The sequence below is a fragment of the Gobius niger genome (genome assembly GCF_951799975.1).
Source record: "Gobius niger genome assembly, chromosome: 10".
In the NCBI taxonomy this organism is placed as follows: Eukaryota; Metazoa; Chordata; class Actinopteri; order Gobiiformes; family Gobiidae; genus Gobius; species Gobius niger.
In genome coordinates, this window is record NC_136861.1 from 12,832,600 (window position 1) to 12,853,655 (window position 21,056).

A 21,056-nucleotide genomic window follows, 5' to 3' on the forward strand; every position below is an offset into this window, starting at 1 on the left:
AATGAAAATCAATTGTAGTTTAACATTGGTGGGTAACTTTTAATCCTTAACCACTTATTATCCAGTTCAGCTTTACCCAAATCTAAACATTTACAGTCTATAGGCCAGTGTAACCCTTCATTTGAAAGCTAAGACCGACAAAACCCGTTTTGACGCGTGTTGTCATTACTTGCCAGCCAAAGTAAAACTGTAAAGAGTCCACCATGTCCTCTCTTGATTGTGTGTGTTTTTTTTTAATGTAGCACATTATTATTAGAAAATGTGGTTTCTTAATTAAAGCAGATCTAAGTAACCTATGCCCCAAGAGGCCATAAGCGCCACTGCAGGTGTCGTAGCATGTTGTGGTTTTTTATACTCATTAATTGTCCGTGAGAGTAAATACTACACTGACAAAAAAGACAAAGGGAGAGAGGGATATTGTGCATCCAATGGAGATTTTTTTTTTCACTCAAACTTGGCTGTAAATACAGTTTAAGTGGTGCTAGCCCGCAGTTAGCTTTGCCCGCTAGCCTGTTAGCTTCTTCTTTATGATTACATTAGTGTGTATTGGGGCCTCTGGGTCGGAGCAGTGAAAGCTGCATGTGTGGTTTTCTGGCCAGAGACTCCAGGGGGAGATGAAAGACCCCTCAATCATCCCATTAACACTTGTTTTACCCTCAGAGGGACTACGGAAAGGATTTATTAAGGTAAACAAATTACTTAGTTCTTCTTCAAACAATGAAGTGAAAATAGTATTACATTTTGAACTTCAATTGCAATGGTATTAACACGTCCGTCGTGCCTCTAAATGTAATGATTATGCATGTAGCTCATTGTCTACCACCACTGATGCATCAGGTCCCTTTGTTCGCTTTGGGGGAGAAAAAAACAGCTCCGACCTTATTAGCATGACACGTACATACAAACTTCCCATTCAGTTTATGAAAAAGCCCTTTTTTACCCTCTTTGTGTTGTTTGGACGGTGATATTTTTGGGCTCGCGCTTGCTTTTCTATCAGCTAATTGACTTCTGTCCCTCATCGACTCACCACACAAGCATCCCCTAATGGAGCGTCGGTATGCGTCGACAAATGCCATGGCTACAGTTCATCAAAGATCCAGAGAACATCCTAGGAGACTAATTATCAAGTACCCACCGAGAGAGAACATCGGCGGCTTTTGTTTAAGTTTTGGGTGTTAATGCGATGGAGAGCGGAGCTATATAAAGGTGCGCCCTGGTCCTCTTGGGAGCAGCAGAATTTCAGATGACTTCAGGCGGAGTCACCGGGCACTTTCTCAAACCCACTGGGATGGATAACAAAAGCAGGGTGAGTGCTTTCAACTCATTTAACATGTTAATATGGAAAATGCTTTGTATTGTGATGTTTTATAGTTTTCTGGGCGACTGTAGCGTCTACGTCCCAGCCCTGCATAGGAAAATATATAAATATTGACCATGATTAAATAATAAAAACTGTTAAAAAAATTTAATCAGTGTAGAAATAAGTATATTGTACAAAAATTTTAATGGTGTTTCAAGTCGAGACACTCAAACTTTTGCTCTCCATTAAAGACATAAATACAAGATAAAGAAATGTGTTGCAAGCTTCCTTCCATTTTAAACTGACCCTTTATTCCGATTTCATTACGCATTTTTTGCCAATAAAAATGGCTGAATTGTGTTATGAATATTTACTCAAACGAATTTTTCTGTGAATTTTTTAAGTTCGCTTTCTTAACCTCTTAACCCCCGCCTTAAGCATATTTTTACCCAAATCTAAATCTTCTCGACTGGAGCTTACAGACTTACAGTCCAGTGTATCACGGACTGAAAATGTGCTTAAGGCGGAGGTTAAGAGGTTAAGAAAGCGAACTTAAAAAATTCACAGAAAAATTCAATTTTGCTCTGCACATTAAGGCGACAGGTGCGTAAGAGAGGAGGAGAGGAGGACGCTTCACTTGGAAAATAAATAAAATCTCCCGCACACAATCTCGCTCATAATCTCCACCTGAACCGAGCACATTATCTCCAGTTTCCCAAATCTATAAAGCTTCTTGAACAAAATGTCAAAACAGCAACGAAAATGAGAATGAAAATACTGTACTTCAAAAAATACCCCCAAAAAAGCAACGAAAGATCCACAAAAAAGCCTTCAAATGAGGCATTACACTGGACTATAGTCTGTGAGCTCCAGTCGAGAAGATTTAGATTTGGGTAAAGCCGAGCTGGAGAAAATGTGCTTAAGGTGAGGGTTAAGAGGTTAAGATAGCAAACTTAAAATGTACAAAATTCACAGAAAATTTCATTTTTGGGCGCAGTCTCCCTGAGTAAATATTCATAACAATTCAACAATTCAGCCAGTTTTTTGTTTGTTTGTTTGTTTTTTCAACATTTTACAATACATGTTTTTTTTTCAAATATAGTGGTTATGTAAAGACAGAAAGATATTTGCAACATAATATGGCAGTACGCTGGAAAAGAGTTTTGCCTCCAGGGGCGACCCCTAGCTGGGAGGGGCCAACTGCAAAAGTCTGCACGGGGGCCCCTATTTATAATGTACCTATTTGCATCAGGATGAAAAACTAACCAGTTTAAATCTCAAATTCTACTGCCTTTCGTTACATCTCCATGGAGACGAGCTGGAGACGTACCCACTCCCAGTCATATCTTAGGAGGGGTGAGCCTCATAAATGTTTGTTTGTACATTTATGAGGTACTTTTCAATGATGAAAATATCTGTCATAAAATAAATGCTTGTGTTTCAATTTTATTTAATGGGTAAAATTCTACGCGTCATGTCGTATTCTCTTGTGCCTGTGCTCACAGCGGCAAGTCAGAAAGAAAAGAGGGGAAGGCGCGTCTGAGCTGATGTGCACTGCTGATGTAGGGGCGGAGTAAAGATCTCAGGTTCTGGGGCAGGGGGCACCAACTATTAAAATGTTGCATCTAAACTCATCAATATAAGACTCTTGTTTATTAAAGTGATAGTCTGTACGTTTGCAAAGTGAGGAGAGATAGAGTGAAATTTAAAAGTAAACAATCAAATTCCTCCCCTCTTTAAACAGAAAGCCCTTCTTAGTTTGCAAAATGAGGAGAGCAGGAACGCAATTTTCAAAAGTAAATGATCAAGCCCCTCCCTCTCCCTCCTGATTGGACCTGACAGGTCAGTTCACAGGAAAAGCTTGTCTCATTCATCAACGTGGTATCCCGGGGATTCTCATCAGTTGCTAAAAGCAGCAAAGGCAGGGACTTTAGAAAAAGTATTCTTATTTAATATTACTTATGTTACCTCAAATTTCAGACCCAGGCAGTCAGTTATACACGATCTATAATAATAAGTCTTATACAGCGCTTTTCAAGGAACTCAAAGATGCTTTACAAATGAGACAAACAAGCAAAGATGGGAGAGCTGAAACAAGTGAGTTTTGAGCAGTTTTTTGAGTCTGAGTTTCTGATGTGGATGGGGAGTGAGTTCCAGAGGCAAAGGCAAAGGCTTGGTCCCCCAAGGTTCGGTGCGTTGATTGGGTGATTGGTTTGAGAAGGTTTGAGTCGGCAGAGCAGAGGCGACGGGGTTTGAGTCGGCAGAGCGGAGGCGACGGGATGGGCGGTGGCGTTGTCGGAGGTCTGCGAGGTATGGAGGGGCCAAAATGTGTGAAACATTTAAGCTTACAGACTATTACTTTAATATATAATATTGGTGTAGTTTCGAGAGTGGGACCTACCTCTCCTCCCCGCTTTTTTTCCCCCCAGTATAATGTGGCTCAACATGCCAGTAGGTACCACAAACCTTTAGCTTATTGCTTCAGAGCAGGAGCTAAAACGTTCCATCCAGCATCAGCCCAGCACCACAGTCTATCTTAAAGTGTGTCAAAGGGGTGACATGTACTGAAAGAGCTCGAGGTGCGAAGACGCTTAAAGGGTGTTCGGCACAAAGGCCTTAAAGAATGATTTGTTGTTGCTCTCTCTTGCTTCAGAAAGCCATGCTGCTGGTCCTGCTCCTCCTCCTCTCCGAATCGTCCACCGGCGCCAACCCCGTGTCCGAATGCTGCCGGCTGCCCCCCTCCTCGTGCCGGCTCTACCTGCTCCTCTGTCGGCCAGGGGGCGTCCGAGCCGTGGGCAGGACCCTCCCCGGGGGTGACGCCTCGGCCGGGATACTGACTTTGGGCAAACGGTCAGAGGAGGAATACCGCTTACAGAGCCGACTCCAGCACCTCCTGCACGGAAACCTCGGAAACCAGGCGTCGGGAATCCTCACCATGGGTAAGAGGACAGTGGAGCGGGACTGGATGGGGCAAGCCGGGATATCCACAACGTTACCGGTTTAAGAGCGAGAGATGCACAAATACTGGACTCTGTAAACTCCATTCGCCGATGTAAAAATGTATGTATTTCAATTACTTTTCATGGTTCTTCTTAATGCATTTTCTGACCTGGGGAAAATGGCACTGTACAGATATGATGCACTGTGGTGTAATAAAAGTGATAATGGTTGCGTGCGTGTGCTCAATGGACTTACACTGTTTGTAAAATGCTTGAAAGCTATTATAAGAATTGTATTATACAGACGTCATTGCATTTTTACTCTATATTGCAAGTAGTAAGCTCACGGCAAGAAGATCCCTGCTTCAAATCCAGGCCTATCTGAGTTTCCTGCAGATAACCAGGCTTTCTCCATCAATCTGGAGGACATTTTAGAAGCTAATCTGGCACTGAAAAATCCCTAGAAAGGACAGACGACTGTAAAAAATATATCTACAGTTGACATACTTAAAGCCAACCTGCATAACATTTTGGATTCTACAAAACGTGCTTCTAAGGCCTCACCTTGTTACCTGCCATCTGAGGGTTATGGTTAGCAATTATGTATATCCAAATCTCAAAGCGCATTGACTGGAGGGCTTGATAATGATGAGTGATGCCTCATTTGAAAGCCAAGACCTTCTAGTTTCTAAAAATATGTGTGAGATCTGTGTGGATGAAACACAACTTAAACACAACCTAACCCTAAACCTCTATCGCATTTGCCGTTCCTAACCTCATTACCCTAACCCTAAGTAACAGGTAACAGTAACAAGTAACAGGTTAGCATATACAGTATAAACGTTATATTTTGTCAAAGATGTGGGAAGATATTTTTGTTAGGGGGTGATGAGGGACAAATTTTACCCCATTGCATTTCGCAAACTATCCACCAGGGGGTGCTGTAGCGCCCTCAGCACCCTGGGTTCCCACGGCCTTGTATTTGGTGGCCTTTAGTCAACATCTTCAAAAAGAGGAGCTGGAGACGTCCCGCTCCCAGGAACGTTGCAGTCAGGTCTTAATGGCCCTACACCTCATTTTTACCCATTTCGTCCAATTTTGACTAAAAAGGTATTTTGTCAAGAGTTTGGCTTTACCCAAATCAAAAGCTTCTTGAACAAAGCATCAAAACCGTGACAAAAATGAGGCAAAAACAAGGAGGGAAATGCAACGAAAGTGCAACAAAAGCATGTCTGAAAAGTGAAAAAGTGACAAAAACGAGATGAAAACGTAAATAAAAGGTGTCAAACAACAAACAAAAAAAACTATGAAAACGTGACAAAAATGAGGAAAAACTGAGATGAAAAACGCATCAAAAATGTGATAAAAACGTGGCGACAAAAAAGTTAAGATAAGTTGTAGGCCTTAGCTTTCAAATGAGGCACTACACTGGCCTATAGGCTGTAAGCATCAGTCAAGAAGCTTTCAGATTTGGGTAAAACTGAACTGGAGAAAATGTGCTTAGTTAAAGTGGAGGGTAAGAGGTTAAGGACCATCAACAAATCATGATGCAATACAAACTTTCAGGCTTATTTTACCCAACAAATTACTAGTACTACTTTTTTTTAAAAATACTTTTCTGGGGCAAAACGGATGTTACCCTACAATAAGAAAGAGAGGTGAGCTGCTTTGTTTGGTCTTTTTTTCCCAGGCATTTTTTAACCATAAAGTATCTGTGATAAAAATAAATTCTTGTATTTTATTCAATATTACGCAGTGTGGCTTTAATAGTTCTATATATCGTTAATTGAATTTCATAAGCAAAATGTTCAGATCTCTTTCAAACCCAAAGGTCCTCGATTACAAAATATTTAAAGAATCACGGCACGTTTTTGAAATTGTGGTTTCAAAGTCCACAAGATGGTGCTGAACTAAAGGGAAAGACTTGGGCAGGCGGCATTTCTGCTTCAACATTATAATGTCAATGCCCCGATTCCAGAGCATTTTGGGTAAGGGTGAAGTCTGCATGTATAGGTTTCCTTCAGGTACTCCATTTATACCCCATCAACCCAAAACATGTACAATGGTTGATTCAGATTAGTGGCTCTAAACTGGCTGGTCGAGGAGCCATTTGCAGTCGGTTGCTAGGCTTCACCAGAAATGTAATTTAATTTAATGTAATCCTTTATTGAAAGAGTGTAGAAACAGTACATGAGTCCGTTACAATGACAGTATTTTACATTCTAAAAACAAATTAAAGTCTCAATTGGGTCACAGCTTGTCATCGTTGCATCAGAACAAACACTTTAACCTACAAATGTCAGTCATGTTCCTTTGTCCTGTGATTCCATTTCTATAGCACAGGTGATGACTGTCAGAAGTGCTATATGAGTGTGATTACCCACAGCAGTGAACCTGTAATAACCCGCCATTATGTAGTGATTCAGCTCGCTTGATCGCTCCATTGGGGTCTGTGTATTTATTGCCAAGTTTGTACTGCGTGATGTTAACACAGAAACATGCAACATATATGAGATGGTAACAATACAGCACAACGATATTATAATATGCGTAGAATCATGTACATCTTCACAGTGTTTTAATTGTATTTCATGGTTGTGGCTGTTGTATCACTGAGCCAATGAGGGAGTCCCAGCTCAGCCCACTGAATATAGAACTTTTTTGCCATTTTTCTGCTGTAAAACTAGCAATATTTAGAAAAATATATATAACTGCACTTTAATCTGAATTGAGGATGGGAGATTCATTCAATGTTCAATTTCCCTCTCCATTCATTTTTTTCTTCTTTTTTTTACCTACTTTCCTAATGTATTTCTAACATCCCATTTTTTCAGAGTTTATAAGAATAGTATAGAATAGAAAAAACTTTATTGTCTACCATTCACAAGATGGCAGAAATTTGCCTTGGGCTTGCTCATACATTCTACAGTAATACATTTGCCCAACAATGTACATAATAAAATCAGTTCATTATAAAATCAGTTCACTGCAGACACAGTAGCAGCAGGTACACTTCATTAAAGAAGAGGAAAAAGGAACAGACTGACTGAACGACATTAATACTTACAACTTATTCAGCTCCTTGATGGCAAAGGGAACAAAAGAATTCCTGTAAACATTTTTCTTCGCACAAGGAAGTCTGTATCTCTGCCCTGATGGAAGGAGCTCAAAGTGGTGGGACAATGGGCGGCTATCGTCATCTGTGCCACCCATTGTCCCACCACTTTGAGCTCCTTCCATCATAAGTATATTTCACTACTTTCAACAAGCAGTAAACGTGATAACAAAATAAGCAACTACTGCAAGTTCATGATTGATAACATAATTACTGTACAGAGAACGACGATATTCATGCACGAAGGCTTAGACGGGAAAAATCAGGTTTAGGGCCTTTCAAGGTAAATATCTGGCTTTTACAATTGTCCTCTTCATCTTTTTCTTGGAGAGAGGTCACAGAAAGACAAGGTCAGTGCTAGTCGGAACAGAATACATGTATTTATAATATGTATCTACAGTAACTATACTGGTGCTCTTTTATTTGAGAGTCCAGTTGTTTTGATTTACCCTTTTTTGGAGTCTTAGAATACAATATGCTAAAAACAAAGGAATACATCCCAGAACTCAATTATTACATTTCAGCTTCATATTGCACAACATTATTGAGAAAGAACTTTTAAAATGACCTAAAATATAATAAAAATACGGTTCAGCTCAGACCACTGGGAGGAGTTCAGCTTGGTTTAGTCCCTCCCCTCTAGCTATTCTCACCTGTAGGTAAACATCCTTGTATTATATATCTTTGAAATTCTACGTCCTAATGACCTAAATCACGCATACATTTCAGTCTGAATGACCCTAATCTCAGCTGATCACTGCTAATGACCTGCTTATTGATCTGTCCTGGGCTGAGTTTCAGCCTTATTAACATGACAGAGCCCTCCATTCCTGTTCATGGATTGGTTCTTTGGCTCCTCATTCAACGTTTTTCTTTAGCTAAAATTTTAGCTGTCTGTCGGTCCTCCTAGGAGTGGTTGGTGGCTCTGAGGTGGAGGTGAATAGCTGACAGAGGGCTGCTTGTGCTTTCCCTGCGGTGTTGATAAAGCCTCTTCTGTAACACTTGTTTGGTTTCTCCAATGTAATGTAACAAGTTCAGGAAGGATTTGACTTGATTAAGGTTCTATAAAGCAAGTGCAGGAGGTGGAGTAATCAAAAGTTAAAAAAAAGAGAAGTCTGATGCACTCTGTTAGGTGAAAAAATAGATGTCCTTAAATAGAAAGCCTACGCGTTTCAACACAACGTGTCTTCGTCAGGGCGAAGTGTGTGAGTGCAGCAGAAGCGGTTTCTCAGGCCAAAGCTGCCGCATCTCTGACCTCTGCCCTCTTTTTAATGACTCATGATTTTTCTAATGGACACTTTGATCGTGTTGACCTGTGCTGTTAATGTCTTGTTTTGTGTCGCGTAGGCTTTCCATTAAAAGACATCTATTTTTTCACCTAACAGAGTGCCCCAGACTTCTCCTTTTTTTACTTTTGATTACTCCACCTCCTGTACCTGCATTATAGAGCCTTAATCAAGTCAAATCCTTCCTGATCTGGCAACGCTGGCCCAGTCTGAGGAGAGCACCTGTCACACCCTCAGAATCACTCACTTTTCCTGTTTTGATTTGTAATGTAACAAGTAGGGCTGGGATGATCCACTTTTGTCACGATCCGATACATATCACAATACCCAGGGGCCGATCCGATATTGCGATACAGTAAGTAATTATAGTAAGTGATATGTTTGCCGTAAAATGTTGTGTGTCCAAAGTTTATAAACCAAATGCCATTTGACATTTACTGAAGGGTTTAGATTGAAAAGTGCATTAGCACAAAATGTAAGAACGTGCTGTAACGGTTATTGGGAAAAAAAGGAGTGTATGATAAAAAATGCCTCCAAGCACAATACAATACAAGTATTGAAAGTATTGCGATACTTGCGATAAGTGTTGATACTTGGTTTTGCAAAAAAAAACTATTGCGATCCAAGTCCAATCCGATATTTTGTCCCAGCCCTAGTAACAAGTGTTTACGTAGGAGGCTTTTCAAAACATGCGTTCACGTTTTTAATTACATGCCATATTTATACAAAAATATAATGCAAATCATCGTGAACATATTCTCAATACTCTGATTGGGCAAAATCTAACAGAATATGTTACAAAATAGAAAAAAAGTATTCAGTATACTGTAACTTAATACAATTACACTGTAAGGTAAAGTGTACCTCACTGCCCTGTAGGGAAATTTGAAATCCTCTGACGCTGGTGGGGCGACCCGTGAGGAGCTGTGGGCAGCTGCAGTCATGCCAGTGTAATGGTCAGAATCACCTATCTCGAGAACCTACTGTGCATGTTTTAGTGGTGGGGGAAACCGGAGCACCAGGGCAGGCACGGGGAGAACATGGACACTCCACACAGAAAGAACCACATCCGGCCCAGGAATCAAACACGGGACCCTAACCACTGCGCCACCATGCCGCCCTCACAGTGTCAGGTCAACAACCACTTTTATTCTTTATTCTGTGAAGTGTTTACAGTGAACAGGCAGCAGGAGAGAGAATGGGGGAGGGGTGATGCGAGAGGGAGGGAAGGCGGGAGCTGGAGTGAGAGGAGAGATGTGCTCAGAAACAAACGCATCCTCTGGAACAACTGCAGCGCTTCCTCTGTGGAGGTTTTGCATTTTGATTCAACACTTTTTTTTAAAGAATATTTAAACATTTTATTGTCATTTTTTGGGAGATTCACAAAAGTTGAAAGACAAGATGCCAGTCATGAAGGGTCTCCTCGCTCCCCAAAATACGTTCCTGGATAATATCGCCAACCACTTTGATGGGACTCGTAAGTACATTTTATTCAATGTTTAATTAAGACGAAAAGGCCACAATGGGGTATGTTGTTGACCAATTATTAAATTTGATTTAAGTTAGGACAAATTTACTTTTTGATTTAGTTCAAGTTGGAACAAAGTGCTTTCTCATTCTAATCTTATTTGGGATGTATCTCCATAATGTCCTGTTTTCTTGTCAATATTTCTGTTAAAGTTGTTTTTTATTGGTATATTCTCATTTCTCATTTACTCATTTACAGTCAAGTCAAGTTTCCACAGGGAAGATCTTACTTAGACTGAACATTTTCACATTCATCATGTTGTCAATTTACACATTCAGTAGGGTGTACAGATTAGCCACAATTTCCATTTTAAAATCTCCATGAGTTTAACTGAGAGTCCACAGCCGTTATTATGACAACACAATTCTCAAGGGATTAGGTCCAGATTCAGATTCTGTTCCAAACAATTTGAAATGTTTCTATGGTATAACTTGATTTCGGATATCGAGCCAATTTATATTGTTTTGACATTGCCTTAAATCCGCACAATAAACATTTGACTGGTGGATTTTAGCGGACGGCGCTGAGGTGTTGCCGTGGAAACCTTCAGCGGAGAAAAGACTTGTCAGAGGAAACACGGGTAATCGCACAGAGAAGGGACTCCCGGTCAGTGCACACGTGATGCGTTACATGCCAAATTATTATTAGGGTTACGGACTTACAAGCAGTGCTAATTTTGACAACATACTTTAATTTAGTTTTAGTCTTTTGACGAAAATGTAATTCCATTTTAGTAGAGATTTAGTCAAAAAAATATCTTCAATTTTTGTCTAGTTTTAGTCGACTAAATTTAAGACAAATTTAGTCGACTTTGCCTTTATAATATTCATTATAATCATATGTAATCTTGGTCCTCGGCTTCATGAAGCTTCTCCCACATGACCAAAGCTCAGAGGTGTTTCTTTGGCAGAGAATTTACATGATATGAGCCTCTTTCAGACTGTCAATAGAAGTTTGGATGATTTTAGGCTCTCCTTTTCATTTTTAGTCTTAGTCTTACTTTAGTCGTTTTAGTCTCATGAAAAACATACATTTAATTTAAGTCCAATTTTAGTCTTATATCACTTTGACTAAAATTAAGACTAGATATTTTAGTCGACGAAATTAACACTGCTTACAAGGACAAAACTGGTTTGGTCAAAAATACAATGTACAATTTTATTTGAGATTAACAATAAATACAGTTTTTTGTTGTAAATTTTAATTAAAAGCATGTTTTCCACACTTGATGAAGAATGAACTTTATTATCTTTGAACACAACATGACAAAAAACGTAAATGTTGTGCGAGATGTTGTCTGCCGTTTGACAGTAGCAGAGCTTCTGTTTATTCTACTTTGTAACCTTTTTAACAATTAAACAATCATAATAAGTAAAATGAAAATACAAAATAACGTACACAATCTGTAGCCTTGCTAATTTAGGATTTTAGTTTTAGATTTACTATGGCAACTAGTCTGTCGCGCTAGCATTGGCTTAGCTCGAGTTCTGGCTAACATACTAATACACTTCTAAATCTAGACAGTGGGCAAAACGGCCAACCTGCCCCACCAATAGGTCACAAATGTTGTGCGAGATGTTGTCTGCTGTGAAGTACATAACCCTAACCCTACATTCGGATTAAAAGCATGTCTTTAAAACCAATTGAATTAGAAAAATGAATTGTCCAGTTTCCTCAACTAACCCAGTCATAACAACGATCCCTACTACAATGAATAATCCCTGGACGACTGAGAGCCTTCACAAGTAGCAATATTTGTTGTTGGACCGTCTTTAGCGTTGATTACAGCTGTGGCGTTGTTTCAATAAGCTTCTGCAATGTCAAAAGATCCAGTGTTGTGTTCATTTTTCACCAAGATCTTGTACTGATGATGGGAGAGTGTGAGCACGTGTGCAAAGTCTAGTCCAGCACATCCCAAAGATTCTTAATGGGGTTTAGATCTGGACTCTATAGTGGCCAATCCATGTGTGAAAATAATGTCTCATACTCCCTGAACCACTCTTTCACAATGTGAGTCTTGTCACTTGGAATGTTCCCGTGCCATCAGGGAAAAAGAACTCCATTGATGGAATAACCTGGTCATTCGGGATGTTCAGGTCGTCAGCTTATCTCATCATTTGGGCTCATAATGTTGCTGAACTTAGACCTGACAAATGCAGAAGTTGATTTTATTTTGGAAAATCTCCTCTGCTAAGTAATCCCAGATGTCTGAGATGTCATGTAGCTTAGTTTTCTGGATTATTGTATAGTCTTCAATATTATGCTCAATAATATAATTTAATCGTCATCGCTGAAGTGTGCCCCAACTAAAAGAGTTGCATTTCTCAATATTGATGCTTACTCTATAATAATTCTTTTTACAAACAATAAAAGATGATTTTTAACCTGTTCGTTGAGGTCCAAACTCATTCCTAACCCTCCTTATGCATTTCTGTTTTATTATCATGTTTGACAACTTCTGCAATGCTGTCACGATAAAGAACAACAAGATTCTAGTTGACGATCTATAAAAAGTCTAATGAGATGAACAGCTCCCAAAGAAAGAGTATAGTTTCTTAGTTATTATTATTTTCCTGAAATGCTATGATACTGCGTACCAAAATAGCCCAGGGAGCTTCACTGTGCGACACGCTCTAACCTGGACTTGACCGTGGCTTGTATTGTGCAAAGAGTCCTCAGGCTGCAGCGTATGAGGCAAAACTCGACACATGACACAGTGAACTCAGCACTGACGGATTGGGTCAAACAAAGCCACATGTTGACTTCCTACTTCTTCTGCATATAATACCACAAACAACGGATATATCAATATTTCAGTGCTATTACTTCAAATTATGTTGGCCTCTTAAAAAAAAATTGCAAGGAAAGTACGATTGTTTGAAAACATTGTCCAGGAGAGACCGGTGGTTACTTAGAGAATCCAATTATTCAATCCGATTGTTACATGTTTTAAGAAACATTTAGAAACACTAAAACATGAAGACACTAAATATTTTAGACTTCTATTGTATTTGAAAAGCATTTGGAGGTCATTTATCAAGTCAGTCAGGCACTAAATAATACAGTGTAATGGCCCCAAACCTGAAATGCTCCCTGTTCTCCTCCGATCATCCCCATCCTCATATCCAACGTCTGAAGCAAACGTGCTCTCGGTCCCCGGAGTTTCAAATCGTCGCGAGTTTGTGTGAGAGAAAAAGAAAGGCGGGCCGTGTGGTGGGTCTCAGCGCAGTCACGGTGGAGAGACCCAGCTTTAGCTTTAGCTTATTTCGGCTAAATATCTTTAGAGACGAGATGGGGTCGCGGGGCAAACTTTTCCCAGGAGATGTTGTTACTTTGTGGTGTTACGCTGTTTATTGTCCCAACGAAATACGGAGAGGCAGTTCCGCCTTGACATCGCTGTTAAAACTATAGGCCATTATCCAGTGTTTTGGCCTTTTATGTGGAGCACATGGCTCAGTATGCAGGATAAAGAAACTACTGCACAGTAGAAAAAAGCTTTTGATGACCGTGGCCGTAGCCATAGACATGACGTACACCTGACGGACAGGTGTAAACCACCAGATTGATTATATTCATTTCCTATTATTATGGCAGACGTACGTAAAACAGACCGTGGACGTAACGTACTTGGTGTAAATGAGGCCCACAGTTAGCTTTGCCCGTTAGCCTGTTAGCATCTTTTTCGTGATTCAATTAGTGTGTATTGGTGCTCCAGGTCGGAGCAAGAAAAGCTGCAATTGTGGTTTTCTGACACCAGGGGGAGATGAAAGACCCCCCAATCATCCCATCAACACTTGTATTACCCCCAGAGGGACTATGAAAAGGATTTATTAAGGTAAACAAGTTGCTTAGTACTGCTTTAACTTACTGACTAACTTACTAACACACTAGCTAACTTACTGTGGGCCTTTTTTTTGAGTCTGAAATAAAGAAAGATTTACTAATAACTTGCTTACTTGCTTGCTATCTAACTAACTAACCAGTTAACTTACTAACTTACTAACACAATATCCAACTTACTAATAACCAACTTGCTTACTTGCTATCTTGCTAACTATCTAGATAACTTCAGTTTCTAATTTAAGAACTTCATAGCATACGTACTTACTTACTTACTAACAAGCTAGATAATTTACTAAGTTACTAACTAACTTACGGTTTTACACCCAAACTAACTTACTTACATTTTAATGCTAATGATTATTAACATTAAAATGTAAAACAATCTCAGCAACTCAGACATCATTTACATCCACGGGTTATCTGGTTTCTACCATTGCTTAAGTGACGTATTCCTTGATAACCTCAATTATATATATATATTTTTAAGGACTTTTTCTTTACTTGCAACACAATTGTCAACTGTAAATTCAATATAAATCTGTAATCTTTTTTTTTGTTTTTGCACGAATGTTTGGCCAATTCTGTGCAACATGTTGTGTTGTCTCACTGCTGGCTGGCACAGTATGTCTTTGGGCCGTGTGAGTGGGCGGATAAAACACCGATACAGAGACAGCTTGGCAAAGGAAAAGATGTTGAATCCCATGCTTTAACACAAACGTAAAATGAATCGAAAGCCGAGTGATGTTAATGTTTAGTAATGGGTGAAAGCTGTTCATATGTAAACATGACTTAAAAGTACAACACAGGTCATTATTTTAAAGTCTCATCAAACTGCTGCCCCCAGCATGAAATCAGCCCAAGCAGAGCATTATGAGCTCTTGCAAAGTAGACAAAGGAATTATATCTACAGGTACATTTTAATGAGGCTAACTAGACCTGGTTTATTTCAGCCCCTGAAGGTAGTTCTTTTATATGTTTATTTATCTTGTTTATTTGACAGAGACAGAAACATCGATGAAAGTTTCGGACTCAGTATGAGCGAGGTCTGTGGTCCCTGGATAAATTGTACAGTGCCAACATTAATTAATCATCAGAAACAGAATACCAGGTTTTATTTCTCCTTCTGAACCAGTGACGAGGGACCAAGAGCCCCCACACCTGCAGCACAGTGGAGGAGTCACAAGAGGCTTTACAGGAAATACAAACTCTGAATATATAAAATGTACAAACAACGACGTGACTTGGTGCATTTACAAAATTACTAATTATAGATAGTCATAAATTTTGTAAAAAGTAGGGGTGGGACTTTAACGCAATTAGTCGTATTACCCCGATTTGCCCCTAAGCCGAAACCTTTCTATTTGTGTGTTTCTGGTACGCCCGTATATCTGACGCACATGCACCCACAACAGCAATGGACGTGCACGTTTTGTTTCAAAAACATCCTGATGGGACGATAGACAGTTGTACTGCTGTGTGCCGGTTGTGTAAAAAAGAGTTCTCCTTCCACCGTAGTTACTCAAGTCTAAAATACCATCTCAATGTAAAACATGTTGGGCAAACACAGAGACGTCCTCGATGCTAGTGTTAGCGTTAGCCTCAAACAAACGCTCCAGCCACGCCCACTCTGAGCCACAATAACCCTAACACTTGTCAGTTTAAGAAATGGCACTTTGATTTCTGTTTACAGCAATTGTTAAACACTTAAAGGTGCTGTTTTATGGCACTTTTGCTTTATTTATTTTTTGCTTTCATATAAATGTGGCAGTATTATTACTGTTTAATGAACTCTACTAGTTACATGAGTGATCAGAGTTCCTAAAACACTTGAAAGCTAAATAGATATACATGCACTTGGCCTCTGTTACTTGAATAACTATACAGATTAACAATAATAAATACATCCGTTGTTGAACTCATGTTTCTATCTAATTATTGAATAATCTAGGTGTCAAAAATGGTTGTTTTTGGCTTTTGATTAAAATGTGATTCATTAATTACAGACCTGTAATTAACTCGAGTCCCACCACTAGTAAAAAGTTAAGTCTACATACACACATTAGTTTACATTTATAGTTCAAGGTACTGAAAACATTCAAATATTTGTTCTATGACATCCACAAGGAGCAAATAAACACTGTCGCATACAGGTTACGCAGCTCAAAACAGAGAAACTTGATGACAATTGTAGGTAATTATGCACCATTTTATACACGGTTAAAGCAATCACCTGACGTTAATGAAGTGCAGCAGTTCAGATTATCCTGACACACAGAACAAAACATTAATCATGCTCCAAGAAACCCGTGGGGTGGTTCTGCGGTGATCAGTCCTCGTCTAGACCTGGTTTGTTCCTGGTTTAGGTGCAGCTCTTGTGTGGTGTTCATTGTCAGATGTTGTAATCCTGGTTTGATCCTGAGTTTAGTATCATTGTTGAATAGTTGAAAGCCTTTGTTGAATCTAAAAGTTCAAAATTCACTGTAGGAAGCCATCACCAAAACCAAGATGAAACCAGATTTTGATCATTCAGTTAATGAAAATCCTCGCTCTTCCCTTTGTATTTAATATGTTTTGCTAATTGCTATGTTGCGTCTGTGTTCACTGAAGAAGAAGATAATTAGTCTTGCAATAACCCTTGAGTTGAATGTGTGCAATTAGAAGTAATGAAGGGAGAGCACAATGATTGTTGCTTAAAATGTGTTATGTAGGAGTCGATTCTGACAAAAGTTAAACTAATTCGGTGTTTCCACAGTTCCGGGCTTAAATACACAGAGAAATGGAAAAGAGAAAACCAAAGTTACATGTTTCACTCAATTTTGCGGATAGATGGATGGATGGATTTACATTTGAAAAGGTAAAGATAAGCACAAAAGACAAGAATGCACTCATTTGTGAAGCGCTTTTCTTATCTATATGACATTTATTTAGCATTTTTGTAGATATATTGTTTAATATATGGAAAAAGAAATAGCTAAAGCCCAAAACTGTTCCTCATCATGTCAGCTTTCTTTGTTCTAAATTTCATTAATCTGTGACTCTATGTGTGACCACAGCACTACTTTGGATAGAATCACAAAGTTCTGTCTGAAGCCTGTCCCGAACGGGCCGAACGGGGCCGAGTTGCAATGGGGGGTCCCCACTGGTAATGACCCAAGATATACTCTATTGAAAGATACTAGTTTGGAAAAGGTAGCAAAAATGTGCCTGAGGAGGGGGTCTGGCTCCTGGACTATTATTATTATTACTGAGGATGGCCTGGACCTTTCTCCCCATGCACCTCTCAACCACTGCCTCAACAGAGTCCAGTGACCCCCCAACCACTGACCCCGCCCTCTTAACCAGCTTGTCCAGCCTGTTACGTTTTTTGACAGAGATGTTAAAACCTTAGTTGAATGTTATCTCAGTAATAGTCCGTGCCAGAAGTGAAAATAACAAAGCACTTTTTGAGGCTGCTGATAAAAAAGCATTGACACGACCCGCTACTAATACTACAACTACTTTCAAACACATCACTATCAAAAGTTGACCCGCAGTGCATATCCACATATTTTTCTTCTTGCACTGAGATGCCGTTAGAAAAAAGTCCAAAACTTCGCAACAAAAAAACGACAAAGAAAAAGCTCATTAAAATACTGCCGATGACACGCTCAGACAAGTTCCAGAAGGGCACCGTCTCGCATCCCCCCCATAAGTGCAAATTGCCGCAAACTCATATATGTTTTCTTTTTCTCCCCACCCCTCTTTTCACACCAATCGCTATGGCAACTGAGAAGTGAAAGATCTTGTTCTTTATATAGTTTCTTGCGAGATTAGCGGCGCCGGCAGAAGAGACTGATATCCCGAACACATCATTAGTAGCCTGACTTAAATTCCGCTTAAGGCCAAAACATTGCTTTGTTTTTCTGGTACGCCTGTTTAAATACAGATCTCAATGCGGTGGTTAACATAGGGGCAGGTGCTCAGTGTCGTCTATTGTCTTGTTTGACAGAGCAACAAATGGGAAATTCTATATGTGTGCATTTAGAATAAAAGGCGAGGGATCCGGGATAAAGCAGTCTGACGTGTAAAGGGGCCTATTCAGCAAAACTTATTGTCATATTATAATGATATTCTCACACCAAAAATATACATGGAATAGTTGGATCGTTTGACTCACAATGTAATTCTGTATTCTATGGCACCAAAGTTTCTAAGTTGAACACACCCTTCTCCTCTTGCTGGGAAAAATCCATTTTTATGAAAGATTGTTTGTTTTGATGACTTCCTTTAATCTTCCTCAGAAGTGACGTGTTGTTGGGGGGCTAACATGACTGACGGCGTCCCAGGTGTGGGATAAAGTGTTCGCTTCATCATCCTGGGTCATAGATGCTAATTCTTCTGAGGAATATTACAGGAAGTAATCAAAACTACCGTAGTAAGGCTGGTAAACAAACCTTCTGTCGAAAAATGAACAATCTTTGATCAGTGTCAACCGAGAAGACAGTGAACATTTTACATACAAAAAGAAATCTGATCTGCTCCTTGTTTCTGTCACTCTTTTTCAAACACAATTCAACCTGAAAAGACTCCGAGACAGGAAGCGTTAGGGAAGTTTTGTTGAATGTTTTGGGCTCAGACCCCGGCGGAAGATTGCAGTAATGATATGGAATACATGGCATTGATGGACGTTAGCAAGAATCTTCCCCCGGAGACCGGACACTGGTGGTGGTAGTACGAGACCCGGGACGGCAAGTTGGCGACGACGAGCAGAGCCGAGCAGAGGCCAGGCGGAGGAGGGTCGCAGCACAGCTGGGAAATGGCCGAGCGATTGACCGGAGAGCTTAAGAAGGGGATCCTGGGCGATGAGTGGCTGATGTGAAGGTGCGGCTTGAGCTGGGGCCGTGATTATGATTGGTTGAAGCTTCATTTCAAACAAAAAGCTCTTTTTGAATCAAAGTTATTCATATTTACTGAAAAAAAAAGTTTATTTCTTTTTAAAAATTGCATGTTTTCCGGTGTATCCGACACGTAGCAGTCGACAGAAGGCGTCCAGTTGGATTCATTTAATCCTGCAATAAAGACTTCTTAATATGCTAATTATGGCCACAATTGCAATTCCGATTCAATTATGATTAATTCTGTGCCGCAAACAGCAAAAAGTTAAATTAATAAGAAAAGGAATATTTTTGTCCTTGTCGTGACTTGAAAGGAAGAAGGGTCCTGAAGTTGAGTACTGCGGCTCTCGATTGTCAGTCCTAAACTGCTTTGTTCACATATTTAATTGCTGCTAGAAGTTGAACAGTTGGGCTATAGCTGATAATAGTGAGACACATCATTAGCCCATCTTTCCTCTGTCCTTCTCTCGCCTCTGCCGCCCACACTCCCTGACCCCTCGGCTCCTGGAGCTGCTTGTATAATGTCTCCTCCTGCCACGAATGCTTCAACCGCTCCTAATCATTTTAACACCAGTGTTGGCAGCCATTGTTTCAATGTGTAGGGATAAAAGCCATATCGTTAGCCTTATAACATCATTGCCTAGGTCAGGCAGGGACGTGCACAGATAGAGCCCAGGTGGTGCCCAAGCACCTGCCCCCTGCCCTGTGCCCTTTAAGTGCCCTTCTCCAGACCAGTTTTTTTTTTTTTTTGAAGTATTATTTATTTTATTGTTCTTAGATATTTGCCCTATTAAGCCAACATGTGCTGAAAATACAGTTTTAATGTTCAACAACTTCATATCGCGCTTCATTCCTCCTCTGCTTCTCGAGCCGCGGCGGCGCTGATGCTCCTGATCACAGAAGGGCAGCTGTTGTCCCCGTGTCTCCCCCTGTTTAAGAAGATGGTACAGCCCATCTCTGTGAGACGCGGGGCTAAAGTAAACTGAGTAAATTTGATAACTTTCTGAACGAGCCAGCGCGACATGACTGGATTATTAAGGGGAAAGGAAACAAAAGGGCCGTCGGGGCGAGACTGTCAGCGCCGCCGCGCGTCGAGACCGTCCGGATAAAGTCCGCGGTAAGAAGTCAGTCACTTTAGCGGTTCTGTTTGTCGCGCTATAAAATGTTCTGAAAATGAGCTGTAGGGCCTATTATTCAGACTAAGTCAGGGCTGAGCGTAGACCAGGGTCAGAGCAGTGTGAGCTGAGGAGACAGCGGGCAGAGGAGGAGAGAGAAGGTGAGGAGGTGCCTGCGTTCTGGACACTGTGCCTCTGTGGGAGGAGCAGGAACATGAACAGCCCAGGATTATTGTTATTTAACATATTTCTGACATGGACAAAAATATCCATGTCATGATATTGACAAACCAGATGTTTTAAGTGAAATAAATAAAATAAATAAAATGTAAATATAAGCATTTATTTCATGACCATTATTTTCATCATTGAAAAATACCTCAGAATTGTACAAACAAACATCTATGAGGCTAACCCCTCCTAAGAAATGGCTGTAAACTTTACGGGGAGTGGGTGCGTCTCCAGCCCGTCTCCATGGAGATGTGACTAAAGGCAGTAGAATTTGAGATTTAGTTTCACGTCCAAATCCATTCTTTTATTACACACTGCAGTAGCAGCATTTTCTGTGTTCGAGCTGGTCATGTTACGCAGTGTGCCTTTAAGTGCAGAGCCTTGTGATAGTTCTTCATTTCATTGTCCTTTAAAGTCTATGTAGTTTACTATTAGGTCCACAGAGTTGGACATTTTTTGTTGCTGTGTTAATCAATGGTCTGTTAGTGTCACAAATTATAGAAAAAACACTTTTTTCTACTGCTGGAGGTAATTGAGTTAGGGTTAGGTTTCTTTAGGTGGCACTCAGGGTCATCTGCACATATAGACTTTATTCATTTCAATTAGAGATCATTTCATTTGCTATAATAATCCATTTAAGTTAGGATTTTGTCTAATTTCGACATGAGCAGGTTTACTTTGTGGGCCCATTTGCTTCCTTATCAAAAGTCCAGGGGCTGAACCTCCCAATCGTGATCCAAAGCAAAGCCCCACTTTCCCTATTTCCCTCCCAGTATTGTACATCATATCTGTCCTAAAGTGGGGGTTGGGGGGTGTCCTGTAAGA

General features: G+C 40.1%; 2 protein-coding genes across 2 annotated transcripts in view; both read left to right on the plus strand.

Moving 5' to 3' along the window:
- The first annotated feature begins 992 nt into the window (after nucleotides 1-992).
- Nucleotides 993-4,463, plus strand: hcrt (hypocretin (orexin) neuropeptide precursor). Its single transcript, XM_079564694.1, has 2 exons — nucleotides 993-1,306; nucleotides 3,954-4,463. Exons 1-2 carry the CDS (start codon nucleotides 1,244-1,246, stop codon nucleotides 4,302-4,304), a joined length of 414 nt encoding a protein of 137 aa, XP_079420820.1. The 5' UTR covers nucleotides 993-1,243; the 3' UTR covers nucleotides 4,305-4,463.
- A 5,442-nt stretch (nucleotides 4,464-9,905) lies between these two features.
- The window catches only part of kcnh4a (potassium voltage-gated channel, subfamily H (eag-related), member 4a), a 36,735-nt gene continuing 25,584 nt past the window's right edge, over nucleotides 9,906-21,056 (plus strand). Inside the window, exon 1 of the mRNA XM_079564371.1 lies at nucleotides 9,906-10,117. Within this exon, the coding sequence (XP_079420497.1) occupies nucleotides 10,042-10,117 (76 nt within the window). The 5' untranslated portion in view covers nucleotides 9,906-10,041. The remainder of the gene's footprint in view (nucleotides 10,118-21,056) is intronic.